The sequence below is a fragment of the Hordeum vulgare genome, chromosome 6H, assembly GCF_904849725.1.
Source record: "Hordeum vulgare subsp. vulgare chromosome 6H, MorexV3_pseudomolecules_assembly, whole genome shotgun sequence".
Lineage (NCBI taxonomy): Eukaryota > Viridiplantae > Streptophyta > Magnoliopsida > Poales > Poaceae > Hordeum > Hordeum vulgare.
In genome coordinates, this window is record NC_058523.1 from 488441625 (window position 1) to 488465823 (window position 24199).

General features: G+C 44.2%; 2 protein-coding genes across 3 annotated transcripts; one reads left to right on the forward strand and one right to left on the reverse strand.

Moving 5' to 3' along the window:
* Positions 1 to 6540: 6540 nt before the first annotated feature.
* Positions 6541 to 8845, reverse strand: LOC123403425 (H/ACA ribonucleoprotein complex subunit 2-like protein). Its single transcript, XM_045097362.1, has 4 exons — positions 8646 to 8845; positions 8484 to 8553; positions 8058 to 8163; positions 6541 to 6922 (listed from the first exon to the last, which is right to left on the reverse strand). The coding sequence occupies exons 1-4, from the start codon at positions 8758 to 8760 to the stop codon at positions 6761 to 6763; spliced, it is 453 nt and encodes a 150-aa protein (XP_044953297.1). The 5' UTR covers positions 8761 to 8845; the 3' UTR covers positions 6541 to 6760.
* Positions 8846 to 9094: 249 nt separating this feature from the next.
* Positions 9095 to 12926, forward strand: LOC123403424. Of its 2 annotated transcripts, XM_045097360.1 has the most exons (9): positions 9095 to 9136; positions 9237 to 9383; positions 9847 to 10167; positions 10463 to 10549; positions 10665 to 10751; positions 10851 to 10994; positions 11394 to 11491; positions 11748 to 11958; positions 12351 to 12926. In XM_045097360.1, exons 1-9 carry the CDS (start codon positions 9121 to 9123, stop codon positions 12440 to 12442), a joined length of 1203 nt encoding a protein of 400 aa, XP_044953295.1. In that variant the 5' UTR covers positions 9095 to 9120; the 3' UTR covers positions 12443 to 12926. The 2 variants fall into 2 exon arrangements, with proteins under 2 accessions (XP_044953295.1, XP_044953296.1); XM_045097361.1 differs by lacking the exon at positions 10665 to 10751.
* Positions 12927 to 24199: the final 11273 nt, after the last annotated feature.

Genomic DNA, 24199 nt, shown 5'->3' on the forward strand with positions numbered 1-24199 from the left:
CAGTTCCCCTTCGCGCTCCTGCACGTGGCGTGGGCGGTCGACGTCAGTCCTAGCATCCCTTAATCATAAGCGCGATGCATCTCGGGTCCACTCGGGCGCGCGCCGCTACATTGCTGACATCTGAAAAGCTTCGGCTGATACCGTGATGCCGAGTACCCATAATTCTTCCCGCGTAGCCAGTTAGTGCGAAAAGGTCTCCGACTAACCCAGATCAAATACCCAAATCCATTAACATTTTAATTAGGCCATCAACACAATCTAGCGGGAATCCACCCGTCTTACAACTAATCACGAATGATCCCAGTAACATGGTCGAGTAACTGTGTGGTTGTAACATCGGGGGGAATCCAAGGTATCACCCTCGTTGGATTCCGAACGATGTATCCATCAAGGTGGGCTTAGAGGAATCATCCTCGGGGGTCCCACACTTGAGGGGTTGCACGACAGAGGCATCGTCGGGAATGGTGAAAGAGGAATCACCCTCGATAACCACGATCGACTAGCTATACTACAGAGATATCATCAGGAGTACTTAGCGAGGTGTCACCCTCGGTACCCGATAGTATCCCTGTAGCGTCGTACAACTAAGGGGGTGTATGTGTTGTGTCGGGTCTGGCTCGTTGATCAGGGATCGAGACTTGAAAACAAGCGGGGCAACTGAACTACGGGGTCAGAGGGGATGACTCCTCCACCTATACTAAGCATATTAAAGGTACAAGACTGAAAGTAGCAGTTCATCAAAAATAGGCTATGCATCAGATATAGGAGCTAACTACAAAAGTAGCAAAATACTAATGCAAGCAGTAGGAAGAAAGACATAGGCGATATAGGAATGATCAAGGGGGGTTTGCTTGCCTTACTACTCTGCGGCAAAGGACTGATCGGCAGGGTCGTAGATGTACCCGACAGCAGCGTCAGTCTCGGGGTCTACCGGTAAGAAGAGGGGGAAGAAACAACAAATAATAGCAACATCCGTCATAGCCGTGTCGGAAGAATATCTCACGATATTTTCCGAGTCTCGGGCTACTATGGGACAGACTGGAAACGATGGAAATGTTCCATGTTTGCTATGCTAGGGACGCGTGACAAATGAATGGACCGTGTATCCGGGTTCGTCTCGTTCTGCTGATCAACTTTCATGTTGAAAATATTTTGATCTCACTTACGGATTATTTTATATTAATTTTTAAAGTTTTATTCAATAATTAGGAATTAAAAACAGATTTAAATAATTTAATAAAATGTTATTATGACGTCAACATGATGTCATGCTGACATCAGCAGTTGACTGGTCAACTGACCAGTGGGTCCCAAACGTCATAGGCACAAGTTTTAATTAAGATTAAATATTAATTAATCAGATTAATTTAGTGGGGGACCCACGTTTCATACTCTAATTATTCTAATTACCCCAATTAATTAATTAAATAATATAGCTATTTATTTATTTAATAAAAACATTATTTTTATATTTATATTTAAATTTTCACTTTTCTTTAAAAGAGGTTGTGGGGCCTCCGTGTCATAGGCTTTAGGCCCCACCGGTAAGTGGCTTTAGCCCAAATACACATTGCTACTCACAGATACATAACCAAACAATTAACGTATTCTCCATATACCTATATACGCAAATACATACATCGTGCAACTCATACATACAAAATATGTATGACGTTTATACACACATACATACGCAATGCAACATTTATTTTTATTATTTCTTTCTCAAATCTCACCACTCCAACCTGTGTGTTAACACAGACTTTCAACATCACAGAGAGAGGGACCCATCTCCACGATCACCTACACGAACCTAACGGCGTCGGATCGGAACGCCGTTTGCCGGAACGGAACCGGGACGGCGCGAGGAAGGAGATGGTGGGAGGAGCCCGAGGAGGGGCTCACCGACGTTGACGAGAGGGCCCGGTGAAGCCGGAGTTCTCGTGAGGAGGAGGACGATGCGGTGACGGTGTTGCCGGTGAGGACATGCCGACGAGGTGCCCCGGTGAGGAGGGCCCCCGGGATGGAGCCGAGAGGGCTCCGGCTGGCGAGATGGAATTCCCGGAGAAGGAGGCCGATGGGGAACCGGGAGGGCTCGGTCGGCGGGGCTCCTGGGGGTGAGGTGGGTCGCCGGCGAGATGGGAGGGAGAGGGAGGCCGACCTGGGGTTGGGGCTCGGGCAAGCAGGGAGAGAGCGGCAGGGGGCCGCCGGCGGGAGGACAGGGGGCCGACGGGAGGGGAGCCGGGGTGGGAGGCGAGGTGGGGAGAGATCTGGGCAGGGACTGGAGCCGAGGGAGAGGGTAGGGGGTCGTGGGGTTTCCTCACGTGGAGGGGGGGGGGGTAGCTGGGATCGGCCTCGTGGGGGGAGAAGGGATCGGGAGGGTGGAGAGGTAGGACGAAGGCGAGCGCTGGGGATAGGTGGGGAGGGGCCCTCGAGGGGTTGGTGGGGATGTACCTGGCGACGTGGGGGGGGGGGGGGGGGGGGTTGGGGCGATCCCTTGGCGGCGGCAGGAGGGGGAGTGGGGAGGGAGCGATCAGCCGGATCGCTAGGGTTGGGTGGGAGTGGCCGGCTGGGCCACTTTGGCCTAGTTGGCCTGGGGCTTAGTTTTTTTTTCATTATCATTTGTTTTTCTTACTTTTACTTTCTGACATCCTGTTATTATTATTATTTTATATATATCTCTCTCTGTTCTAACTATATAGGACTTTTAATACCATTAAAAAAATTCTATTCATTTTTATAACTTATTAGGGAATTTCAATAACTCTCCCGACATTTTTACTTAACATCATAAAACGTTTCTCGTTCGACTTTATTTTTAAATTTCGAACTCGACTTGGTTTTCGACTAACACGAGATCGACGATATAATTTTATGATGACGTGGCTTCATTAGCGTGGGGTTACTGTCGCTTGACTACAGGGTTACTGTAGCACCAATCTGGGAATGTCATAATGTGGGATGTATGTATGTACATGATAAAATTCACTAGAATCCGAGAACCTTTATCCAAATTCCGTCCTTCGTTTGTCGAAAACTTACAAATATGATACCCTGAAAGCTATTTTCATGTGTCCATGCCATAGCTATTTCCAAAACACGTGTGTTTCGTGTTTCATGCACCTCAACTAGGCCAAAGTGCCAAATCCAATGCAGCTGGCCAAATAGGTCGACACGACAAGGACCGGCCCAACCCATAATCATGAAGGGCACGGTTCGTAAACGGGTTGTGCCAGGTCAACCCGAGTGCTGCACACTCGAGCCCAGACACGAATGAGGGGGAACTAATATCTCGCTCAAGGGGAGCTCCATACTGGGACAACATATCGCACCACTAACCACAAACCGCACCCATATTATCATTTTTTATTTTATTTTTATGTTTTTTCCTTTTACTTTATTTATTTATGAAAATACTACATATTACAAATAACTCTGCATAATGAAATTTCAAAAATTGTTAACAAACCATTTAAAAATTGTTAAATGTGCATGGAGAAAACGTGTATCATGTATACAAAAAATTATACAACATGAAATGTTTATAGGAAAAATGTTGACAACGTATTTAAGAAATGCTAATCCAAGCAAATGTTGAACAAGTGTTCAAAAAATGTTAAACTTGTATTAAAAAAATGTTAAGTGCGTATGTAAAAAATGTTAACCCTGTATTAGAAAATGTTAAACTTATATTTAATAAATATTAAATGTGTATAGTATTAAAAATGTTAAACTTGTCTTTAAAAATTTTAAATATGTATAGAAAAAGTGTTGAACCTGTATTCAAATAATGTTACACTTGTCTTTAAAAAATGTTAAATGTATATAGAAAAAATGTTGAGCATGTATTAGAAAATGTTAAACATGTAGTAAAAAATGTCATTCCAATATTTTTTGGGTTAAATGTATAAAATAAGCTAATCATGTAAAAATGATAATTTGTTGTTTAAAAAATGTTAATCGAGCATTTGAAAATGTTAAAACGTGTGTAAAGAAAATGTTGACCATGTACTCAATAAATATTTATCTTGTATTTTAAAAATATTAAATATTTATTAGATATATACCAAAAAAGTGTATTGGAAAACAAGTGAAACCAAGAGAGAAATCAAAAGAAAATTGATGAAAAACAAGAAAGGGAGCAAACTAAACAAAGAAAAAAATGAATACGTGAGGAAGAAGAGAAAAAAACTAATGAAAAGTGAGGAAAAACGTACAAAACAAAAGAAAAAACCCAAAATAGACGGTGAAACAAACAAGGAAAACAAAAAAACCAGTACAAGCAGAGAAAGAAACAAAGAAAAACTGATAGAAAAAGAAAAAAAAAACGAAAACGTGTACAAACCTGCCTCATTTCCTTTAAGACCACGTTTGGATCAGCGTTTCTGCTCTGTTTCTCATCTGTTTGGGATACGGACCTGGTCCTATTGTTTTTTATTTCCGACAGGGGAACAAGGGATGATCGGTAACTTACACCTGTAAGATAAATACAGATGTAAAAGTTTACACCCATTTCAAGTAGGGCCTAATTAGGCCGTATCTTAGATCACTCACACATTTAAGGTTGTGATAAATGACGCAGTGCATGAGTGCAACCTAGAAGTTTTCCTTTTTATAGACCCATAATAAAACATTGTATCTTCTAAATTGTGCATTCAAGTCTCAAACAATTTTCACCGTTAGATTTATCGCGTCGAGATCTTCAAAACTAGATTCCATGTTGATAGGTTTTAACAAACTTTTTTTCACCAAAAAACCCGGGCCAAAAACCTGCCTGTTGCGATAGCTAAAAACCTGCGTGTTGCGATAGGAAAAAAACAACAACAGAAAACACGTTTTTTCGTAATTTTCCCCCTTTCTGATAGGCACGGCCGTACATCTCATGAAGGCAAAATCGTGCCTCTTTCGGAAGCAAAACCGTGCCTCTCGCGAAAAAACACGTTTTTTCCCTTTTCCGAAAGACATTGACGTGCCTCTCGCGGAAGAAAAAAACGTGGCTCTCACAAAATAATAAAAAACACGTTTTTTTGCCGTTTCCGAGAGGCATGCCATGCCTCTCGCAAAGGCCGACCCGGGCCTCTCGCGAGAAAAAAAAACATGGAAGGCTTCTAGCTCCCTTTTTTCTACTTTTAACTAGGCTATAATGGGCTGTCTAGATTACTGTAGACATTCAGCGAGAGATCCTTTCATCTCGGTCCAGCTGCTAATCGGGCTGACACGTTGGTCCACCAGGGACGGTAGACCCACGTGTTTCTCGGCCTGTAGACTTTTTTGGGCTATTTTGACATATTGAGCTGTTTTCAGGACCGTGGCGTCATGAGCGTGCATGCCCAGTCTCCACATCCCAGTCATATCTTTTAGCGTGCCACGTTCGGGCACGGCCCGTTTAGCCTGCGCCATGCAGCGCCTGCATGCTAACGGGCCGGAGCAGCTAGCACGACTCGTTTGACTAGCTTTGAACCCAAACACAAACCTATTTCCATTTAGATGCAAACAGCTCTGAATCTAGGTAGGGCAGTGGGCACATGTGCGATAGTAATAGTGAGCTTTTGGACGTGATGTTTTTCAGCCGAGCAGCTTGGATGAACAGTAAATTCAATTAAAAAAAATATTCAAAAAAATCTGATTTTTATGACAAACTTTAACAAATGTTTTAAGAGCTTGCAAAGTTTAATCATGAAATCACAATTGTAGAAGTCATGGCAAAAAATAATAATAAACCAAACTCTAAAATGTTATTCCCTCCGTTCTTAAATATAAGACCTTTTAACGATTTTATTAATGATCATATACGTAATAAAATGAGTGAATATATATACTTTAAAATTATCCATATATACATCTATATGTAGTTCATAGTGAAATCCCTAGGTCTTATATTTAGAATCGCAGGGAGCACTGTCAAAAGCATTTTGGAGAACTAACTTCTTTTTTTGCCACGACTTTACAAATATGATTTCGTACTGGAATTGTACAAGCTCTTAAAACATATGTCAATATTTGCCGTAAAAGAAAATTCTGATTTTTTGAATCTTTTAAAATATTTTTTGAATATCACTGTTCACCCAAGCTCATTTGAGCTCGGGTGCACAGGGCACTTTCCCGAGCTATCTCTATTTTGCTGTAACCGAGTGGCGACTGTCTGTTTGTACTGTTTGATGTTTCATCCAAACATAGGTTTACAAGCAGAAATGGGTGCCTTTTGAATCTCAGATAGGCACGCAGATTGGGAACTAAATGACATGTGAAACAGGCATCCATTTCATTTCTAGTCTCTCATCCGTCCTCTAAAATTTCTGTGTTTTCGAATCCTACAGGCCTCAATGACACTTCACTCTACATTTTCCCCATTCCTAGATTCAAAACACTAAGGTATCGCAAGCTCTGGGTGGCCCAAGGCAACGAAGTCCATCAAGCAAGCAGAAACAAGGCTCATGATGTGGATTTAGCCAGGACCAATACAGTCTCAACTTCAATATTTTCACGATTACTTACGCAACAGAAGTGAACATGGCTCGAGTGCTCAGGTAATCACATCTATGCAGCATCAACGGTAAAGATTTGCTCACCGATATTAGTTAATAATGCACTATCTTTTTTTATCTAATCACCAACCGAACAGCACAGTACCAGACTCACGATGCTTAAAACTCCCTGATAAACACGTCGATCACTAGCAACGATAGGGTGACAAAATCATGCTACATAATACAGACAGAAAGATGTTCATGGTTCCTCCAGGCTGGCCATGGAAATGTTCTCAGAACATAGAAGATGTAACCTCAGCGACTTCAGTTACAACCTGCTTGTATTCCGATTCCAGTTTCTCCTTCACCTCTTCAGTGATCTCCCCCTTGGCTGGCTTGGTCATCACCAACACGCAGCAGGTGGGCCTCTTGGTAGTACCCGCGGTTGCAAGCTCCTGTACAGGAGGTAACCACATTACATTAGCTTAATCTCAAGGTCATTTTCTCTACTGCACTACCATACTTGTTGTTATTCCTTCTACTTTTGTGGTGATAAGAAGGCAAATAACTGGTACCTGATACTATGCATTTTACTTTGACAACGGACATGTTTGAAAAGCCAAATGTGTCAAGTTTCTTAACATCAGGCTTGGAACTGTTTCAAGCTTGCATGTAACATGGGCTATGTACAGGCACGAGACAGACTTCTCAAGGAAACCATAGGACCAAATGAGTAGGGACATGCAAGAAACTTACAGTTTCATTTCAAGGAAAAAAACAAAATGGGGCGAGAAGTTCTTGTGGCAAATGGGTAACATAAATGGACCAACATACAAACCGAATTTAGAACCCTATGCTGTCAAGACCTGCCAGCAACCATCTTGGTCTGCCAAACTTAGAGTAGGCCATAGGGAAGATTAATGAGATAGGGTATATATGTAAAGGCAATATGCAAGTTTCAGGCCTGTAAATGATATGTTGGCCTGTGACACGGGCTGGGTACAGCAATACAGTTATAAAAACATAGTTCAAAAATAAAATATGCAACCTATCTCAAATGATAAAAGCATGCAAGGGCAAATGGGTGACCAAAATTATCAAACATTTTTTTCAACCCAATACAGACTGTCTACTTCAGACTGATAAACTGGTAAAGCAACCCCATTAGGTCTATTTTGACTCAACGGAAAATAAGGTACAAACACAATCTTTAGAACATAAAGACCATCTGATTCTAATTCAAGTAAAGTAAAGTGGACAAACAAAATGTCAAGGCTCAAGAGATGTTTCTTTTCTCATTAGCTCCAGCACAGCTAATTAAATAGAACACTTCAAAAGCAAATGACAAGACAACTATGCTGTGCTCCTTAGATGTGATATGGCCAGAGAGGAAAACCATTGTTCAAGGTACCAAAGTCGAGAAAACAAACAGGCTTCAACTAAATAGAGTGGGCATTACTGCTATCAGAAAGACAGAAGGGTGCTTTCTTTCGATGTTCAAACAAAAAACTAATTGATGGTGAGAATCTGATTTCACATATATAATTGCAACAAAATAAACATAAATAATGTAGAGGAAATGCAGCAAACCTCTTTTGATGTCACATATATGTATGGGACATTGGCTTCCTCACAAAGTATGGGAAGATGTGTAATCACATCGATAGGAGAGATGTTTCCAGCAATTACACACAACCTGCATCAAACAGAGCCACATATGTCAATGACATCATGCAAGTAAGCCACTGAACGATTGATTCATAAAAAAACGCAGCAACAGTATCGATCCAAATCACAACCTAAATAAGCACACCCCTAGTCATTAACCTCATACAGTGGCAAACAGTCAGTTTCATCATCAACAAGAATAGCACACTACATCTTTCAGTATGTATTCGGTCATAACGCACGTTTCGCGTGACCAATGTTGTTCACTCTACTAGACAACAACTCATAAGCAAGTCAAACGAGGTACTGTACACAGCACACAGGAGGAACTAGAAATACTGTACTAACCCTTTGCTCCCACGGCGGATGCTCTTGACCACCTCCTTGACCCCGCGCTTCAGGCACTTGGCCTCCGAGGCTGCAAAACACGGAGGCAACAAACCACAATCACGACTGAACCAAGGAAAACCTGATTTGGGCAAAAGAGGGAGCGGGGAAAATCCCACGAACCTCGGCGAACGAGCTTGAGGGTTTTCTTGGAGAGCTTCTTGCCGGCGAGCGGCTTGGCGATGGGCGCCAGCGCCACCGGGGTCTTCTTCTTCTCCGTCTCCGTGTCGCTCCCCATAGTTTCTCTGCTGCTGCTGTCGCCGCCGCCGCCGCCTCCTTGGTGAGCTCGCGGGTTTAGGAGGGTGGTGGTGGAGCTAGGGTTTTAGGAATCGGCACGCGAAGCCGCTCGCTATTAAAAGGGGCTTTGGGCCTGCACTGTGGGCCCGGGTAAAACTAGGCCCACCTGCACAAATGCTCATGCTCGTGGGCAGTTAAGCCCGGTAGAAAGAAACCCATAGAGACGCCCAAACCCTACCGCGCGCCTCGCAGCTCCCCGACGCCGACACCCAGCAGCAGCCGCCGACGAGGACTTCTCCGCCTCCGCCGCCCCCTCTTCGCGTCTGTCTCGTGGAAGCCTTATTGCTGATTTGTTCTCAGCATGGGCAAGTCCAAAGGTGCGGAGATTTCCCCTTCCTGCACGCACCCTGTTGCTTCTCGATTGAATTAGCTCGAATTTGGGAGGCGAAAGTATAAAAAGAATTCGCTGCTTTGTAGACAAGAAGGCTTCGCGGGAAGCCAAGGTCGATAAGAAGCTGGCGCTTGGGCTTGGAGTGAAGAGGAAGCTGCTGAAGAAGAAGAAGGACAGAGTTTTAGATGCTGCGGTTGAGAGCGAGGGCGCTGCCGGACATGCTATCGTGGAAGGTATTGCCAGTGACTGTTTCGTGTTATCCCCTGCCATTTTGTTTTGGAGGATCAGTGGTGGTTAGGCTCAGCCTAGAGTGGATTTTGTGCATGCTTAAAAATGTCGATTTATCACCACACCAAAGGGTAGAGGCAATGATTCAGTGGTAGTACAGAATCGGTGTTCTGAAAACAGTGGTACTCGTCAGTGTCTCATGTGCATGAAAGAAGTAGCATGAGATCCATCTCATTTTCTGAATGCTTGTCAATTTTTTTGGTTCCAGCTCTTTGAGTTGTTTACTACTCCCTCTGTCCCATAATATAAGACGTTTTTTTACACTTGTGTAGTGTTGGAAAACGTCTTACATTATGGGACGGAGGGAGTAGGTGTTATATATGGTTGTCAAGTATTGTCAAAGCTGAAATGGGGTTATATTTCTTCTACTAGTATAATAACGGTTTATCTCTTGTCTCTTGTTCTTAGACAAAGGAAGCAAGAAAACTGTATTGATGAAGCAAAAGAAGAAAACTAAGCATGCCAAAGTAATAAGCAGTCGTTCCAAGGCGGATAATTTGGTGACTCTCAATGAGGATGAGGCAACGCCTAAGCTGAAGAAGAAGAACAAAAAGCAGTTAAAGGAAAGCAAAAGTCCTATCGAGGTACAAAGTCCGTTGGATAGTAATGATGCTGGAACAATGAAGCTGAAGAAGAAGAAAAAGAAGGCGAAGGAAGGGAAGAGCTCTGTTGAGCCCAATGATGCAGATGCTATCCTTCATGAAAACCTAGATAAAGAAACTCTAAACAGTAAGATTGTTTCCTAGTTTCCACTTTCACTGCTGAACTACCTTTCAATCATGATGAGTGACGTTGATCTTTTCACATTTGTTCTTGACAAATAGCTTTTCATCTATGCAAGCAACTACTCCCGCCGTTCCAATATAAGTGTCGCTGATTTAGTACAAAGGTACTATATCAGAGACACTTATGTTGGGATGGAGGGAGTATGTCATACCCTATGCCTTTTCCATTTTTTATTGTTCAATAGTAATTCCTGAATTTTTCTTTTCACTAATAGTATATGTGCATATATTTTATGCAGCTGACGTCAACCAACTTGCGGCAGGGAGTGAAGTTAGGGATATTGGGAAACCAGAAAAGGCAAAGAAACGAAAGAAAAATAAGACAAGTAGGCTATTGTACTTGTATCCTAAACAAAGTTTTTCTCAGTTACCATCTATGAGCTATCTGTTGCATAAATATTTTTGTTTCACTAATAGTAGATGTGCATATATTTTATGCAGCTGATGTCCACCAAGTTGCGGCAGAGAGTGAAGTTATGGATATTGGGGAACCAGAAAAGGCAAAGAAACGAAAGAAAAATAAGACAAGTAGGCTGCTGTATCCTAAACAAAGTTTTTCTCAGTTATGAGCTATCTATTGCATAAATAGTTGTGTTTCCTGACATGGATTCATTTCATTGGATGCAGAGAAAGTAAAGCAATCTGGGGAAGTCAACAAGATAGATACGCAGGTATCAGTTAGAGAGGACAATTTGGAGATGCATGAAGTTGACACCGCAAATGTTGATGAGATTGCATCAGTTGATGAAGACTGTTCCAGAGGAATGCAAAGTAATGTCTGCACTTCTGATTTTTTATTGCCGAAAATATATATTTTCACTAGTACATATGAAGATACACTGTCTAGTGTCCACAAAGGAAAATGCAGAATGTACTCTATCCAAATACACCCCCAAGGAATATCATTACTTAGACTTCTTTAAATAAAAGATTCGTAGCAGCTGATTTCATCATTAAACGGATAGATCTATAAGTCTAGCTTATTACAATCAGCCTAAATGTTAATCACATGCAGTGCAGGCCGTAAGAGTCCTTATTAGTTGATATTCTGCTCAAATGAGCTGCACAGTGTTTGTTATATCTTTCCTTTTTATATTAGAACCTGCAAACTGATCCACCAAGGTCGAAAATGTCAAATACTGATATGTGGTGTGACTGGTTTCTTTTCAGAATGGATCTTGGAGTACAGACAGAAGCGGCCAGGCTTGAAAGTCTTGCAGCAAAATATAGATGTGTTTATAACTGCACATGAGGAACAACAAGAGCAGGTGCGTACTTTCCATTCATTAAACATTGAAGAATCTAAAGTGAACTGTCCTAATTTATAGCTAGCTTGTTCCGCGAATATTCATTGAATATCTTAAATTATTGTGCAAGTTAAGACCGGTTATTTATGTGCTGCCACCATACGAAGTCCTCTCCTTTCTGTCATTTATTAGGGGAAGAATTTTCTTTAAGTTTGGTTTTGGCATAGCAACTGCATCATTGTTGGTTTGTCATGTGGCGCCTATTTGATTAATTCAGGAGAAGAAGGAAAGAGAGGCAGCAGCTGCAGAAGATGGGTGGACAGTGGTGATGCATCATAAAGGTAGGAAGAAGACTACAGATGCTGAAACTGGAACAGCGGTTGGCTCTGTATCTCTGGCTGCAATGCAAGAGAAAATGGCTCAGAAGAAACCCAAGGAAGTTGGTCGGAACTTCTACAGACATCAGAAACGAGAAGCTCAAATGAGTGGTATGTCAAAAAGTATTTTTATGGATTCCCTATTTAACCATTGGTGCAGTTTAACTTTAACTACTTCTAATGCTCAGTATGTATGATGCATTTCAATCTAGACTATGTTCAGCGCTGTAGTTTGCCATGCCATTCTTGTGATTTTCTGTTTGGTGTAGTATGTTCTGTTTCTGAGAGACTACAATTCTCAAGTCATTATCCCTTGATCTTGTATTCAAATCTCACATACACCAGAGGTTATTTTGTGTAGTCAAGAGGCTGTTTTGGTTATTCCAGCCCTCGCAAACAGATGCTCCTTTTTGCTATATATCAAGTTGATATCCTTCCATCATATTTTCCAACATGGAATCTGCTACAAGTTGGGGAGCTACTAACCTGTATTTGTTGTGCAGAGCTGGCGATGCTGCAGAGCAAGTTCGAGCAGGACAAGAAGAGGATACAGCAGCTGCGGGCGCAAAGGAAATTCAAGCCTTACGGATTCTGAAGGGGTTCCTCCACAGAAACGCAGCGTTCGTTCGACATTACTCGAGAGCGGCCAGCAGCTGGCGCCGAAAGGCTTTGCTTGGTTGCACTGTATTCCTTTTTTGACAGGAAATGTTGCATTGTTGGACAAATGTACTATGCTTCTTGACTGGGAATGGTGCCAGTCGTGTACAATGGCGTGAACATTTGCAGCATTTCCTGTCAAATTTTTGTGTACCAATTCATGTGCGGTTCTTTGCCGCCTTGTAGAGGCGCCGAGGAAGTGAAGGTGGTCGGTGAGACAGACGCTTAGGTTCCTGGGGATCATGATACCTCGGCAGTCGGCGCCCGTGCCGTGTCTCTTGTGCTTTAGGAGCAACTCTAGCAGATCTCTTGTGCTTTAGAAGCAACTCTAGCCGATGTGCTAATTTCCCTACCTACAAAATCGTTTTATGGTTGGCTCTAAAATGATTTTGCTGGCAGTTCATCTCCGGCATAGTTAAAAACTTGGGTTTTTATCATTTATCTCACTACTCAGTTTTGCTATTAGAAGTTCAACTGTGAAAAATGTCATGGTTTTGTGAGATGCTTGCTCAAAAATGCTATTTGATATCTCAAAAATGCCATCGTTCATTAGATGTTTGTGAAAAAAATGCCATTAGACATTGTTATTATGAGGTCAAACTTGTTGATGATGTTATATGACGAAAATACCCTTATGCCCTGTTTGGTTGCACAGAATTGGGCCTAGAATCAGGGAATCTGGAATTCGGGGCTCAATTCGGACGTTTGGATGCGCTTGGAATTTGATGCGCTTGGAATTTGGATCTGGAAATGCGAACGAATTCCGAGCAACCCCCGTGCGTGCCTCTCACACCCTCTCGCAAATTCGGAGGTCCTGGCCTCGGAAATGCGTGGAATCCTCCAGCGCCTCCTCTCGCCGGCTCAGCTACAGGCCGACCACGCCCCAATCTGCACCGCCTTGACGCGCCGGCACCGAAGCTGGCCGGCCTCGCCACCAAGCTTCGGCTCATCGACGAGCATCGCCACCTCCTCGACGTCGGCCACCGCCGCCTCCTCCTCCTCGAGGCCGGCCTTCACCGCCTCCTGTCGCCGGCACTGCAGCAGGCATCGCCTCCACGGCCAGCGACAAGCACGGCCAGCCACCAAGCTCCGCCTCCACGGCCAGCGACGAGCACGGCCAGCCACCAAGCTCCGCCTCCATTGGTCCGTAGTCGAGCCCAGCGTCGCCTAGCTCCCCGCAGCCATGGACGACGGGCTGCTCCCCGCAGCCATGGACGATGGGGCAATCCCAGGACCCAATTGCTTTTGTAAAATTCTTTTCAGGGTCTTTTTTAAAAATTTGGACCTGTTGGTAATTAAAATTCCTGGACTTGGAGGACCTATAAGTAAAAACTGTGATATAATATTTTTAATCCTAGGATCTGCTCTAGATTACTAATGAAGCTAATCCAACCACATAAATACAAACCTTATTAAAATGTTGTTTACACACTATTGAAATGGTAAAAATTCAATTCCATATTATGTACATCCAAACAGGATTTGGAATTCCATTCCAGCCTTAATTCTACGGACGAATACCATGCGCATCCAAACAACAAAACTGGAATTCCATTAAAATTGTTGATTTGGTATTCCATTGCCAATTCAATTCCGCGACGAATTCTGCGCAACCAAACAGGGCATTAGAGCAACTCTAGCAGACCCGCATCCTGCTGGTCCGTAAAATGCGTTTGCAGTTCGCGCAAAACCCCTTTTATGGGCCGGCGCGGGCTGGCACGGATGCAGACCCAAACGAATCCGTAAAAAAGTATATTTGCGGAATATGCTTTTTTACGGGTCGATTTCTGCGGGTTCTGCTCGGGCTCCACCGCGATGACACGCAAATAGAAAAACTGCAAATCTTGCATTTGACATAGGGTTTGGCAAACAAGTTCAAATTCAAACGACATAAACAGTTTGCGCGCAAATAAAAGCAAAGTTCATTTCGCAAAAGAGGGCATGCAAAGGCTTGCGCCCATGTCCGGCATCATCTTGGGGGTCGATCTTCACTCCGTGCCATGGAGTCCATATTGAAGTTCATCGGCGCCACCGAATCCACTTCCGTCACTTGTTCCAACTCCCGCACCGAAATCATCCACATTGGCATCATATGGAGTAGAGAAAACATCACCGGAACTGGAACACGGACCGGCCGAGGCGACCATTCGCCTCTTCAAGATCTCTCTCCTTGCCATATCATGCCATGTTTTGGTGAGGTCGTCCATGTCATTGCGGTTCATTGACATGACCTTGTTCTCCTCGACAAGCAACAATGACATCGATTTGTTTTCAGAGGCGCGTGCTTTTCTCTCCTCAATGGCAGCTTTGCGGAGCCCCTCTTCCTTGAGCATTTGCCATTTTTCTTGCTTCTCTTTTGCCTTCTTCTCGGTCAACTCTTTCTTGATCTCCAACGACTTCAACAACATCAACTCGTTTGATTGCACCATGACATCAATCTTCTCCCTCAAGCTCGCTACTTCTTGCTCTCTCTTCATCTTCTCTTTAGTCTTCTTGTCGCCATCGGGCTTGTGCAAATTTCTTGGGCCATCATCATCCTCATCTTCATCCATGTTTATAAGTGAGCCTCTCTTTGGTGGGGATTCTTTATCGATCAACTTCCACTTCTCGCACTTTTGGAGCAACTCCCAAAAATGCTCTAATTTGAAGAATTTGCCTTCCGAAGGTTCCATGTCCTTGTATCTATGTTGAGCAATCTTGTTCTACAAAATGTGAACAAAGTGATGCAATCATTTCCCATGATACATTATGATGATGCACAACTTGAACAAAGGAAAAACAAACTCACATAGTCAGACTCCACGGTGCCACTTGGAGGTGCATTGCGTACTTGCTCCAAGCAAGCTGCCCAACGGCTGCCATAGGCTTGATATTCTTCCAACGCCCTTGAAGCGACCGAAATGTGCGTGGAGTCCTATTGGGATACTTTTTCATAATGCGGAAGTATTGATCTTCGATCCTTTTCCAATATCTCTTGGCGGTTTGAGAAACACCCGTGCATGCATCAAGAGACACCGCACTCCATGCTTGGATCAAAGCTTGATCTTCCAAGATCGTGTAGTTCTTCGATCTTTGGCTTTTCCCACTCTTTGCTTGCGATTGCTGAAACGCTTCCGCTTCGATCTCCTCCAATTCGTCCGCACAACCATGATCATCCACGCCGCCGTCCGTTTCATTGTAGTCGAATGGTTCGAAATAGGCTTGATCAATGTCAACCGCGTTTGTGTCCAACATGTTCACGAAATCGGTTGTTGCATTGTTCGAACCACCACTATAGCGAACGATAACAAGTCACGAGCTATCGAGACTAATGGTGAAAAATGAAAGGGAATCGCCAAGACCGAAGAGGCATACCTTCCGACCATTTCGTCGTAACACCTCGCTCGCGGGGGGAGCGACATCGTTGAACGGCATCGCTGGAGCACCTCCTTGCGGGGGGATGAAGTCAGGGGTTGAATAAGGTGGCTTCCTTGAAGCAGGAACCTTCTTCCGCTTTACGCCCGCGGCCTTGCCGTCCTGCTCCGCCGCCGGCCGGGATCTCACTGCGGCGTTGGCGCCCGGAGCACAGGCCGTCGCGGCGGGGGCAGCCGGATTCCCGCCCTGCATGACCACGTTGCCCTGCCGCTTGCGGGAAGGCACGACGTGTGCTTGGGCGACGGCGGCGGGGGCAACATGGCCGGCGACGAGATCCGCCCGAGGGGAAGGAGCATGCGTGACCTCGACGGTGACGGGGGACAACATGGGGTCCTCCATGGCGGTGAGGAACAGCCGGGGAGGAGGAACCGAAGCTTGCGGAGGGGGGGGGGCAATGGTGGCGGAGGGTGCGGGGAGCGGGAAAGGGCGCGCGGAAATGTCCCTCCCGCCAAATCTCGCGCCGGATAGGGGTCCAGCTCGGGTCGGCCTCCCAGCCCGTGAAGATAGAGGTTGGGGGAGAAGATTTGCCGCGCCCCGCAAAAATTTTTGCGGGTCGGGGCGGGATGCGGGGTATGATCGTGCGGATTTTCCGGCCCCGACCCGCAATTTGGCGGTTATTTTGCGGGCGGGGGCGGGATGCGGGGTCTGCTAGAGTTGCTCTTATACCCAGCTCTCTCTATCTCACAATGATAAGTGTGGACCCCACTTGTGAGGAGTAATCAAGTGAATAATTTTAGAAGAAAATAAAAAACGATGTTGGGATCAACTTTTTATGGTTGGCTCTAAAATGATTTTGTTGGCAGTTCATCTCCGGCATAGTTAAAAACTTGGGTTTTTATCATTTATCTCAGTTTTGCTATTAGAAGTTCAACTGTGAAAAATGTCATGGTTTTGTGAGATGCTTGCTCAAAAATGCTATTTGATATCTCAAAAATGCCATCGTTCATTAGATGTTTGTGAAAAAAATGCCATTAGACATTGTTATTATGACGTCAAACTCGTTGACGATGTTATATGATGAAAATACCCTTATACCCACATGTCAGATCTCTCTATCTCACAATGATAAGTGTGGACCCCACTTGTGAGGAGTAATCAAGCGAATAATTTTAGAAGAAAATAAAAACAATGTTGGGATCAACTGGGACCCATAGTTTATAGTAGTGAGATATAGGGAGAGTTCACATGTTGGTCCATAGATATTTTGGTCATTATAAAATGGCAAAGAAGATTTGAGCTCAAAATAATGGTATTTAGTTGCATTTTTTAGCATGCACCTAACGAAAAGCTGGCATTTTAGAGCACTTAAAATTCCTAGTGGCAAAACTGAGTAGTGAAATACAATTAGTGGCATAAATGATAAAAAATCAAACTTAAACTTAAACAGGTTCCGCTACATAGATAGTCCGGGACACGCTAGAGTTCATCGCGCGTGCACAGACAAACATAAAAACCTAGCTCGACGGAGGGCTGCCGGCGGCTCACGGCTTCACGTGGAGGAAGCACTCGCACACTGAGCGGTCGAGGGTGTAGGCGAGCTCGTAGTCCGCCTTCGTCGTCTCGAGGCGTTCGACGGAGCCCTCTTCACCGGTTGCCATGCCTCCTTCGCGGCATGTTGGCGGTCTCCACCTAGCGGAGCTTCTTCGTGGTCGGCTAGAGCTGGTCATGTAGCTTATTGAAGCGCTCCCATGCGTGGTTGTCCTTGCTGCGAGAGAGACCACCGTGGTTGCGCGCCTGTGCCTGGCGTCATGGCTCGACGGCAGGCCAGCTGGAGTTGTCGGCCTCGACGTCGCCCCATGTCCGTGAACTTCTCCCGACATGGTTTGTGCTTGAGAGGGAAAAATCCGCCCGAAATCGGCTGTCGGAGCTAAGAAAGGAAGGTGCTGAAGGGGAGTAGACTATTGTGGAGGGGACTGATTTGGCCGAGAAGAAACCCTAAAATGGACCCTCCCACCTACATATAGAGCCGAAAGGGGTGGTTTGCGGGTTGCCATATATTTTTATGAGCCATTGAAAGTGCATGTAGCCCCCATGTGTGGTTTTGATAATTGATGACAATCCTAATGGACTAATGTTTGCATTGAGTTATACATTTGAAGGAATGTTCTATTTTCAATGCATGAAGAATATTGGATGAATTGAAGGATGTTTGTTCCATGAAGATGCAAGAAGGAGCTCGAATGAATTTTAAATGAATGCCATATACATATTGTTGTGCATGCATCAAGGATGATCTCAATGATTGAATCAAATATGATACGATCAAGATGAATTCCATGTGATGAACAAGATGTGATCCATGTGGAGTTCATTGAGGATCTTAGACATTCTCATGCTTTGACTTATGGTTTAAATCATGATGGATCAAGATCTTGATATAATAATTAAAGAGAAGAATTCTACATATGTCTTGAATATAGGATCATGATGAGCTCATATATTGAGTCATGGATTATTATGTCTTCAAGCAAGTAATTAAAGTGAAGAATTCATTGTGCCTCTGAAGAGGCTATGTTGTATCATGAACACACGCAAGTTATAGCCAATATGAGATTCATGGAGAAACTTGATATGGTCATGGTGAATTGAGATATTGGTAACCATGTCTTGAAGCAACAAAGCATAGTGAATAAATCAAAAGGGCCTCCAAGACATTAAGTATAATCATGGATCAAGATAAATATTGACCAAGATGAAGATCAAAGATTTAACTCAAAGATGACCATCACACAAGTGCAAATGATGTACCACATGGGATCTTGTGGTACGGTAAGTAATTGTCAATTGCACTTTGTGTACTAACCCAAACTATGTGTTTTCTATATCTATGTTGATTAGGTGATCCTCATGGGCTTGCATTAAGATAAAGATTCCAAGTGTCCATGAGAGGATGACATCAATACATGATGATCATGGTTGATAAGGGCAAGATCAAGATAAGCATCCTAAAGGATTACATGCTTAAAGCTTGTGGATGATCACATGATGTACATGTGAAGATAGAATGCAATGAAATAATCTCCACATGGTGTATGGGGGAGCTATCTGAAGTCTTCACCAAATGGTGTGATCAAGGTTATGCTTCCATCTTGAGCCAATAATAAATGTCAACATCAAGCTCAAGTGGAATGTTCAAGTCAAAGGTATTAGTTCCTTTGGTTGTAGTTGCATGGATCAACGACCATCAAAAAGTATATATGCCCAAGAGTGGATTTTTGGAAGCTATCTAGTATAGCTATTTTATGATTCTTGAGTTATAGGGATACCATAATATTAATAGGGGATCAAAGGGTTTTGTAATGGACTTTCTCAAGTCAACATCTTCTGTACACAATTCAACTCCTATCATATATCCCAAAGTAAAACCGTAAGCCAAAAAGGGTTCCCTAAATTCTATACTCAAACCTTTGCACTCATTGCATCATCCATTTTGTTTGATATTGGGTGATTCTCTATGTGAGGAACTGGAGCTTTTCAATAGCTACAAAACAAGCTAAAGATCGTAAAAATCGGAGTTCGTATGTAAAAGTTATGCATATTTTACTATTGGCATGCTCGTTGTTTATTTGGGGGGTGGGGGGGGGGTGGGGAGTTCGAGGAAAGTTCGAGGGAAGTTCCGGGCTAAACGGAAAGTTTGCAAAAACCTGGCCCAAAGGGAGGCCGGAAGCTTTGGACCCTCCCGGAAGTTCCAGGGGCCAGAAGTTCTGGACAGGTTTCGGGGCAAGTTCCAGGCTAACCAGAAAGTTTATACCGTCTGCCCCAATAGGGAGCCCGAAAGTTCTGGGCAAGCCGAGAAGTTCTCGGCTCCGTTTTTCTATGCATAACAGACAGATTTGGTGGGGCACTATATAAGGTACCCTTCTTCCCCAACGATTTAGAGCTTTTGGATCTGAGATTTCCCCATCGTTTTGAGCCCTCTCCTCCTCCCCAAGCCTCAAAACACCAATCCATTTGGGGGAAAACTATCCCATGGATCAAGGGTTCATTTTTAACCTCCTCCATTGTTCCTCTCCTCTCCCATCCCTCCATAGCATTAGTTGCTTTTGGTGGGATTTGAAAGAGAGGGATATGAGCATTCTTGTGTTAAATCCCGAAGAGATTTGTGAGAGTTCCTGAGAGAGTTTTCGTCCAAGCATACATCGAGTACCCCTATCTCTTTTGACCAAAGCAATTTGTGATTTGAGAAAGTCTTGAGCATTTACCCCTTGATCTAGTTACTCTTGTAGGTTGGGGACTCCTAGGCGGTAGGAGTGCTCCCGTGAGGAATCAACTTGTGATTTGTCCCCCGAAAAGTTTGTGAAGGTTTGGAGGCCGCCTCAAGGTCTACCACTAGTGGTTGGGAATCGCCTTTGTGGTGATATCTCAAGGATAATATGGTGAGCCTTCATGGCGTTGGTGTGCCTTTGTGGTAACATCCACCTCTCTAACAGTGACTAGCTTCCCTCCAAGGAAGTGAACATCGGGATACATCCTTGTCTACGTGACTTTGGTTATCCTTAACCCTAACTCCTTACTTGTGGTTTACTTTGGTTACTTGAGTGTACATTCACTATATATATTGTTGTCCTCATTATATTGTGTTGGCTATTTCCTTGTAAACATTAATTATTTAGACCTAGACTTTATATCTCGCAATTCATACTTGCTACTATTTATATATCTTGTATTTAGTGTGAATTGCTAACTTGTGTCATACACTTCCATATCTTGTGACATTGCTCAAGTAAGTTTGTGTAACTTACTTGTGCTTGTTTAGTATCCTTGTGTTTGAAATATGCCCTAGAGGAAATAATAAAGTCGTTATTACTCCCTCCATCACGGTTTAGAAGGCACAATTAAACTTGTGTGCGTTTCCAAAATAGACAAGGTTTAAGGCGCGAAAGCAATTACTCCTATTAATTAGTACCAATACTACTCATGCATGCGCCCTCCCAATTTGCTGCTCATACATTAGTACTAGTATTTTCTCAGTTGATTAGGCGCATTAACATTTACACCTGCTACATCTCACAACCAATCGATGACTACCTTGGTCCCAGATATTTTCCAAGCGTGCCTTCTAAACCGTGACGGAGGGAGTATTATATCTCCAGTTCATGATAATTGTCTATTATTCATGCTATAATTGTATTAACCAAAAACTGTAATACATGTGTGAATATACAGATCACAATGTGTCCCTAGTGAGCCTCTAGTTGGCTAGCTCGTTGATCAATGGATGATCATGGTTTCTTGATCATGGACATTGGATGTCATTGATAACTCGATCACATGATTGGGGAATGATGTGATGGACAAGAAACAATCCTAAGCATAGCACTAGATCGTCTTATTCGTCTGCTAAAGCTTTTCTAATGTCAAGTATCATTTCCTTAGACCATGAGATTGTGCAACTCCCGGATACCGTATGAGTGCTTTGGGTGTACCAAACGTCACAACGTAATTGGGTGATTATAAAGGTGCACTACAGGTATCTCCGAAAGTGTCTGTTGGGTTGTACGAATCGAGACTGGGATTTGTCACTCCGTGTGACGGAGAGGTGTATCTGGGCCCACTCGGTAATCCATCATCATATTGAGCTTAGTGTGACTAAGGAGTTAGTCACGGGATGATGCATTATGGAACGAGTAAAGAGACTTGCTGGTAACGAGATTGAACAAGGTATAGGAATACCGACGATCGAATCTCGGGCAAGTATCATACCGGTAGACAAAGGGAATTGCATACGGGATTGATTGAATCCTTGACATCGTGGTTCATCCGATGAGATCATCATGGAACATGTGGGAACCAACGTGGATATCCAGACCCCGCTGTTGGTTATTGGCCGGAGAGATGTCTCGGTCATGTCTGCATGTCTCCCGAACCCGTAGGGTCTACACACTTAAGGTTAGATGACGCCAGGGTTATAGGGAAATAGTGTACGTGGTTACCGAAGGTTGTTCGGAGTCCCGGATGAGATCTCGGACGTCACGAGGAGCTCCGGAATGGTCCGGGGGTAAAGATTGATATATAGGATGTGAGGTTTTGGACACCGAAAGTGTTTCGGGCATCACCGATAACGTACCAGGACCACCGGAAGGGTTCCAGGGTCCACCGGGAGGGGCCACCAGCCCCAAAGGCTAGCATGGGCCAAAAGGTGGAAGGGAACCAGCCCAGAGTGGGCTGGTGCGCCTCCCACCTAGGCCCCAGGCGCAACAAGAGAGGGAAAGGGGGGGACCCTAGCGCAGGAGGCCCAATGCCCACCTAGGGGTGTGCCTCCACCTCTCTCTGCCCTGGCCGCCACCTCCCTGGCGCAGATGGTGCTGCCGCACCCCTTAGGGTGGGAACCCTAAGGGTGGGCGCCTCCTCCCTCTCCCCTATATATATTGGAGGGGTTTTGGCCTTTGGAGAACACGAAAACTCTCTCTCTCGACGCAACCCTTCCTCTCTCTATCCTCGTCCTCTGCATAGCTTAGCGAAGCTCTGCTGGAGAACCACGTAGCTCCACCGCCACCACGCCGTCGTTCTGCCGGAGCTCTCTCCCTCAACCTCTCCTTCCTCCTTGATGGTTCAAGGTGTTGGAGACGTCACCGGGCTGCACGTGTGTTGAACGCGGAGGTGCCGTAGTCCGGCACATAGATCGGAATCCACCGCGATCTGAATCGCTGCGAGTACGACTCCATCAATCGCGTTCATAGTAATGCTTCCGCTTAGCAATCTTCAAAGGTATGAAGGTGCTCTACAACCTCTCTCGTTGTTGGTTTCTCCATAGATAGATCCTTGTATGACGTAAGAATTCTTTTGAACCAGCAGTGGCATCCGAGCCAAGGTTCTATGCGTAGATTCTATGCATGAGTAGAACACAAAAGTTCTTGGTGCTGATTTGTCAACTTGCTTGCCGTTACTAGTCTTATCTTTTTTCGACGGTATTGTGGGATGAAGCGGCCCGAACCGACCTTACACGTACGCTTACATGAGACTGGTTCCACCGACAGACATGCACTTGGTGCATAAGGTGGCTATCGAGTGTCTGTCTCTCCCACTTTAGTCGAATTGGATTCAATGAAAAGGGTCCTTATGAAGGGTAAATAGCATTGTCATATCAACGTTGTGGCTGTCACATAGGTAAGAAGCGTTCTTTCTAAAAACCCAAACCAACCACGTAAAACTTGCAACAACAATTAGAGGACGTCTAACTTGTTTTTGCAGGGTATGCTATGTGATGTGATATGGCCAAATGGATGTGATGTTACATATGTGATGTATGAGATTGATCATGTTCTTGTAAAATGATTCACGACTTGCATGCCGATGAGTAAGACAACCGGCAGGAGCCGTAGGAGTTGTCTTAATTTATTGTATGAGATGCAACACTATGTTGATTACTTTACTTTATCGCTAACGGTTAGCTATAGTAGTAGAAGTAATAGTTGGCGTGACGACTTCACGGATACACAATGATGGAGATCATGATGATGGAGATCATGGTGTCATGCCGGTGACAATGATGATAATGGTGCCCCAAAGATGGTGATCAAAGGAGCAAGATGATACTGGCCATATCATGTCACTATATGATTGCATGTGATGTTTATCATGTTTTTCATCTTATTGCTTAGAACGACGGTAGCAAAGATAAGATGATCCCTCATTAAAATTTTGAGACAAGTATTCCCCTAAGTGTGCACCGTTGCGAAGGTTCATTGTCTCGAAGCACCACGTGATGATCGGGTGTGATAGATTCTAACGTTTGCATACAACGGGTGTAAGCCAGTTTACACACGCAAAACACTTAGGTTGACTCGACGAGCCTAGCATGTGCAGACATGGCCTCGAATACGGGAGACCGAAAGGTCGAATATGAGTCGTATGGTTGATACGATCAACATGGAGATGCTCACCATTGATGACTAGTCCGTCTCACGTGATGATCGGACACGGGCTAGTCGACGTGGATCATGTAAGACTTGGATGACTAGAGGGATGTCAATCTATGTGGGAGTTCATTTGTAATTTGACTAGATGAACTTAATTATTCTGAACTTAGTCTAAAATTGTCTTTAGAAATATTGTAGATCCAATGGCCAACGCAAATGTCTCATTCAACTTCAACGCGTTCCTAGAGAAAACCAAGCTGAAAGACGATGGTAGCAATTATGCGAATTGGGATCGTAACTTGAAGCTCATCCTCATGGATTCCAAGAAGGCATATGTCCTTGATGCACCGCTAGGTGATCGTCCCGTTCCCGCGGCAGACCAGGACACTAGGAACGCCTGGCAGTCGCGGAGTGATGACTAC

Bases quoted from the DNA above. Each gene is read 5' to 3' on its own strand.
- LOC123403424 (XM_045097360.1), top strand. The intron at 10,550-10,664 runs GTAGGCTATTGT...TATTTTATGCAG, and splicing joins ACGAAAGAAAAATAAGACAA to CTGATGTCCACCAAGTTGCG. The intron at 11,492-11,747 runs GTGCGTACTTTC...TGATTAATTCAG, and splicing joins ATGAGGAACAACAAGAGCAG to GAGAAGAAGGAAAGAGAGGC.
- LOC123403425 (XM_045097362.1), bottom strand. From the start codon at position 8,760: ATGGGGAGCGACACGGAGACGGAGAAGAAGAAGACCCCGGTGGCGCTG. The intron at 8,554-8,645 runs GTTCGTGGGATT...CGTGTTTTGCAG, and splicing joins CCTCAAGCTCGTTCGCCGAG to CCTCGGAGGCCAAGTGCCTG. The intron at 6,923-8,057 runs GTTTGCTGCATT...CCTCCTGTACAG, and splicing joins TATATGTGACATCAAAAGAG to GAGCTTGCAACCGCGGGTAC.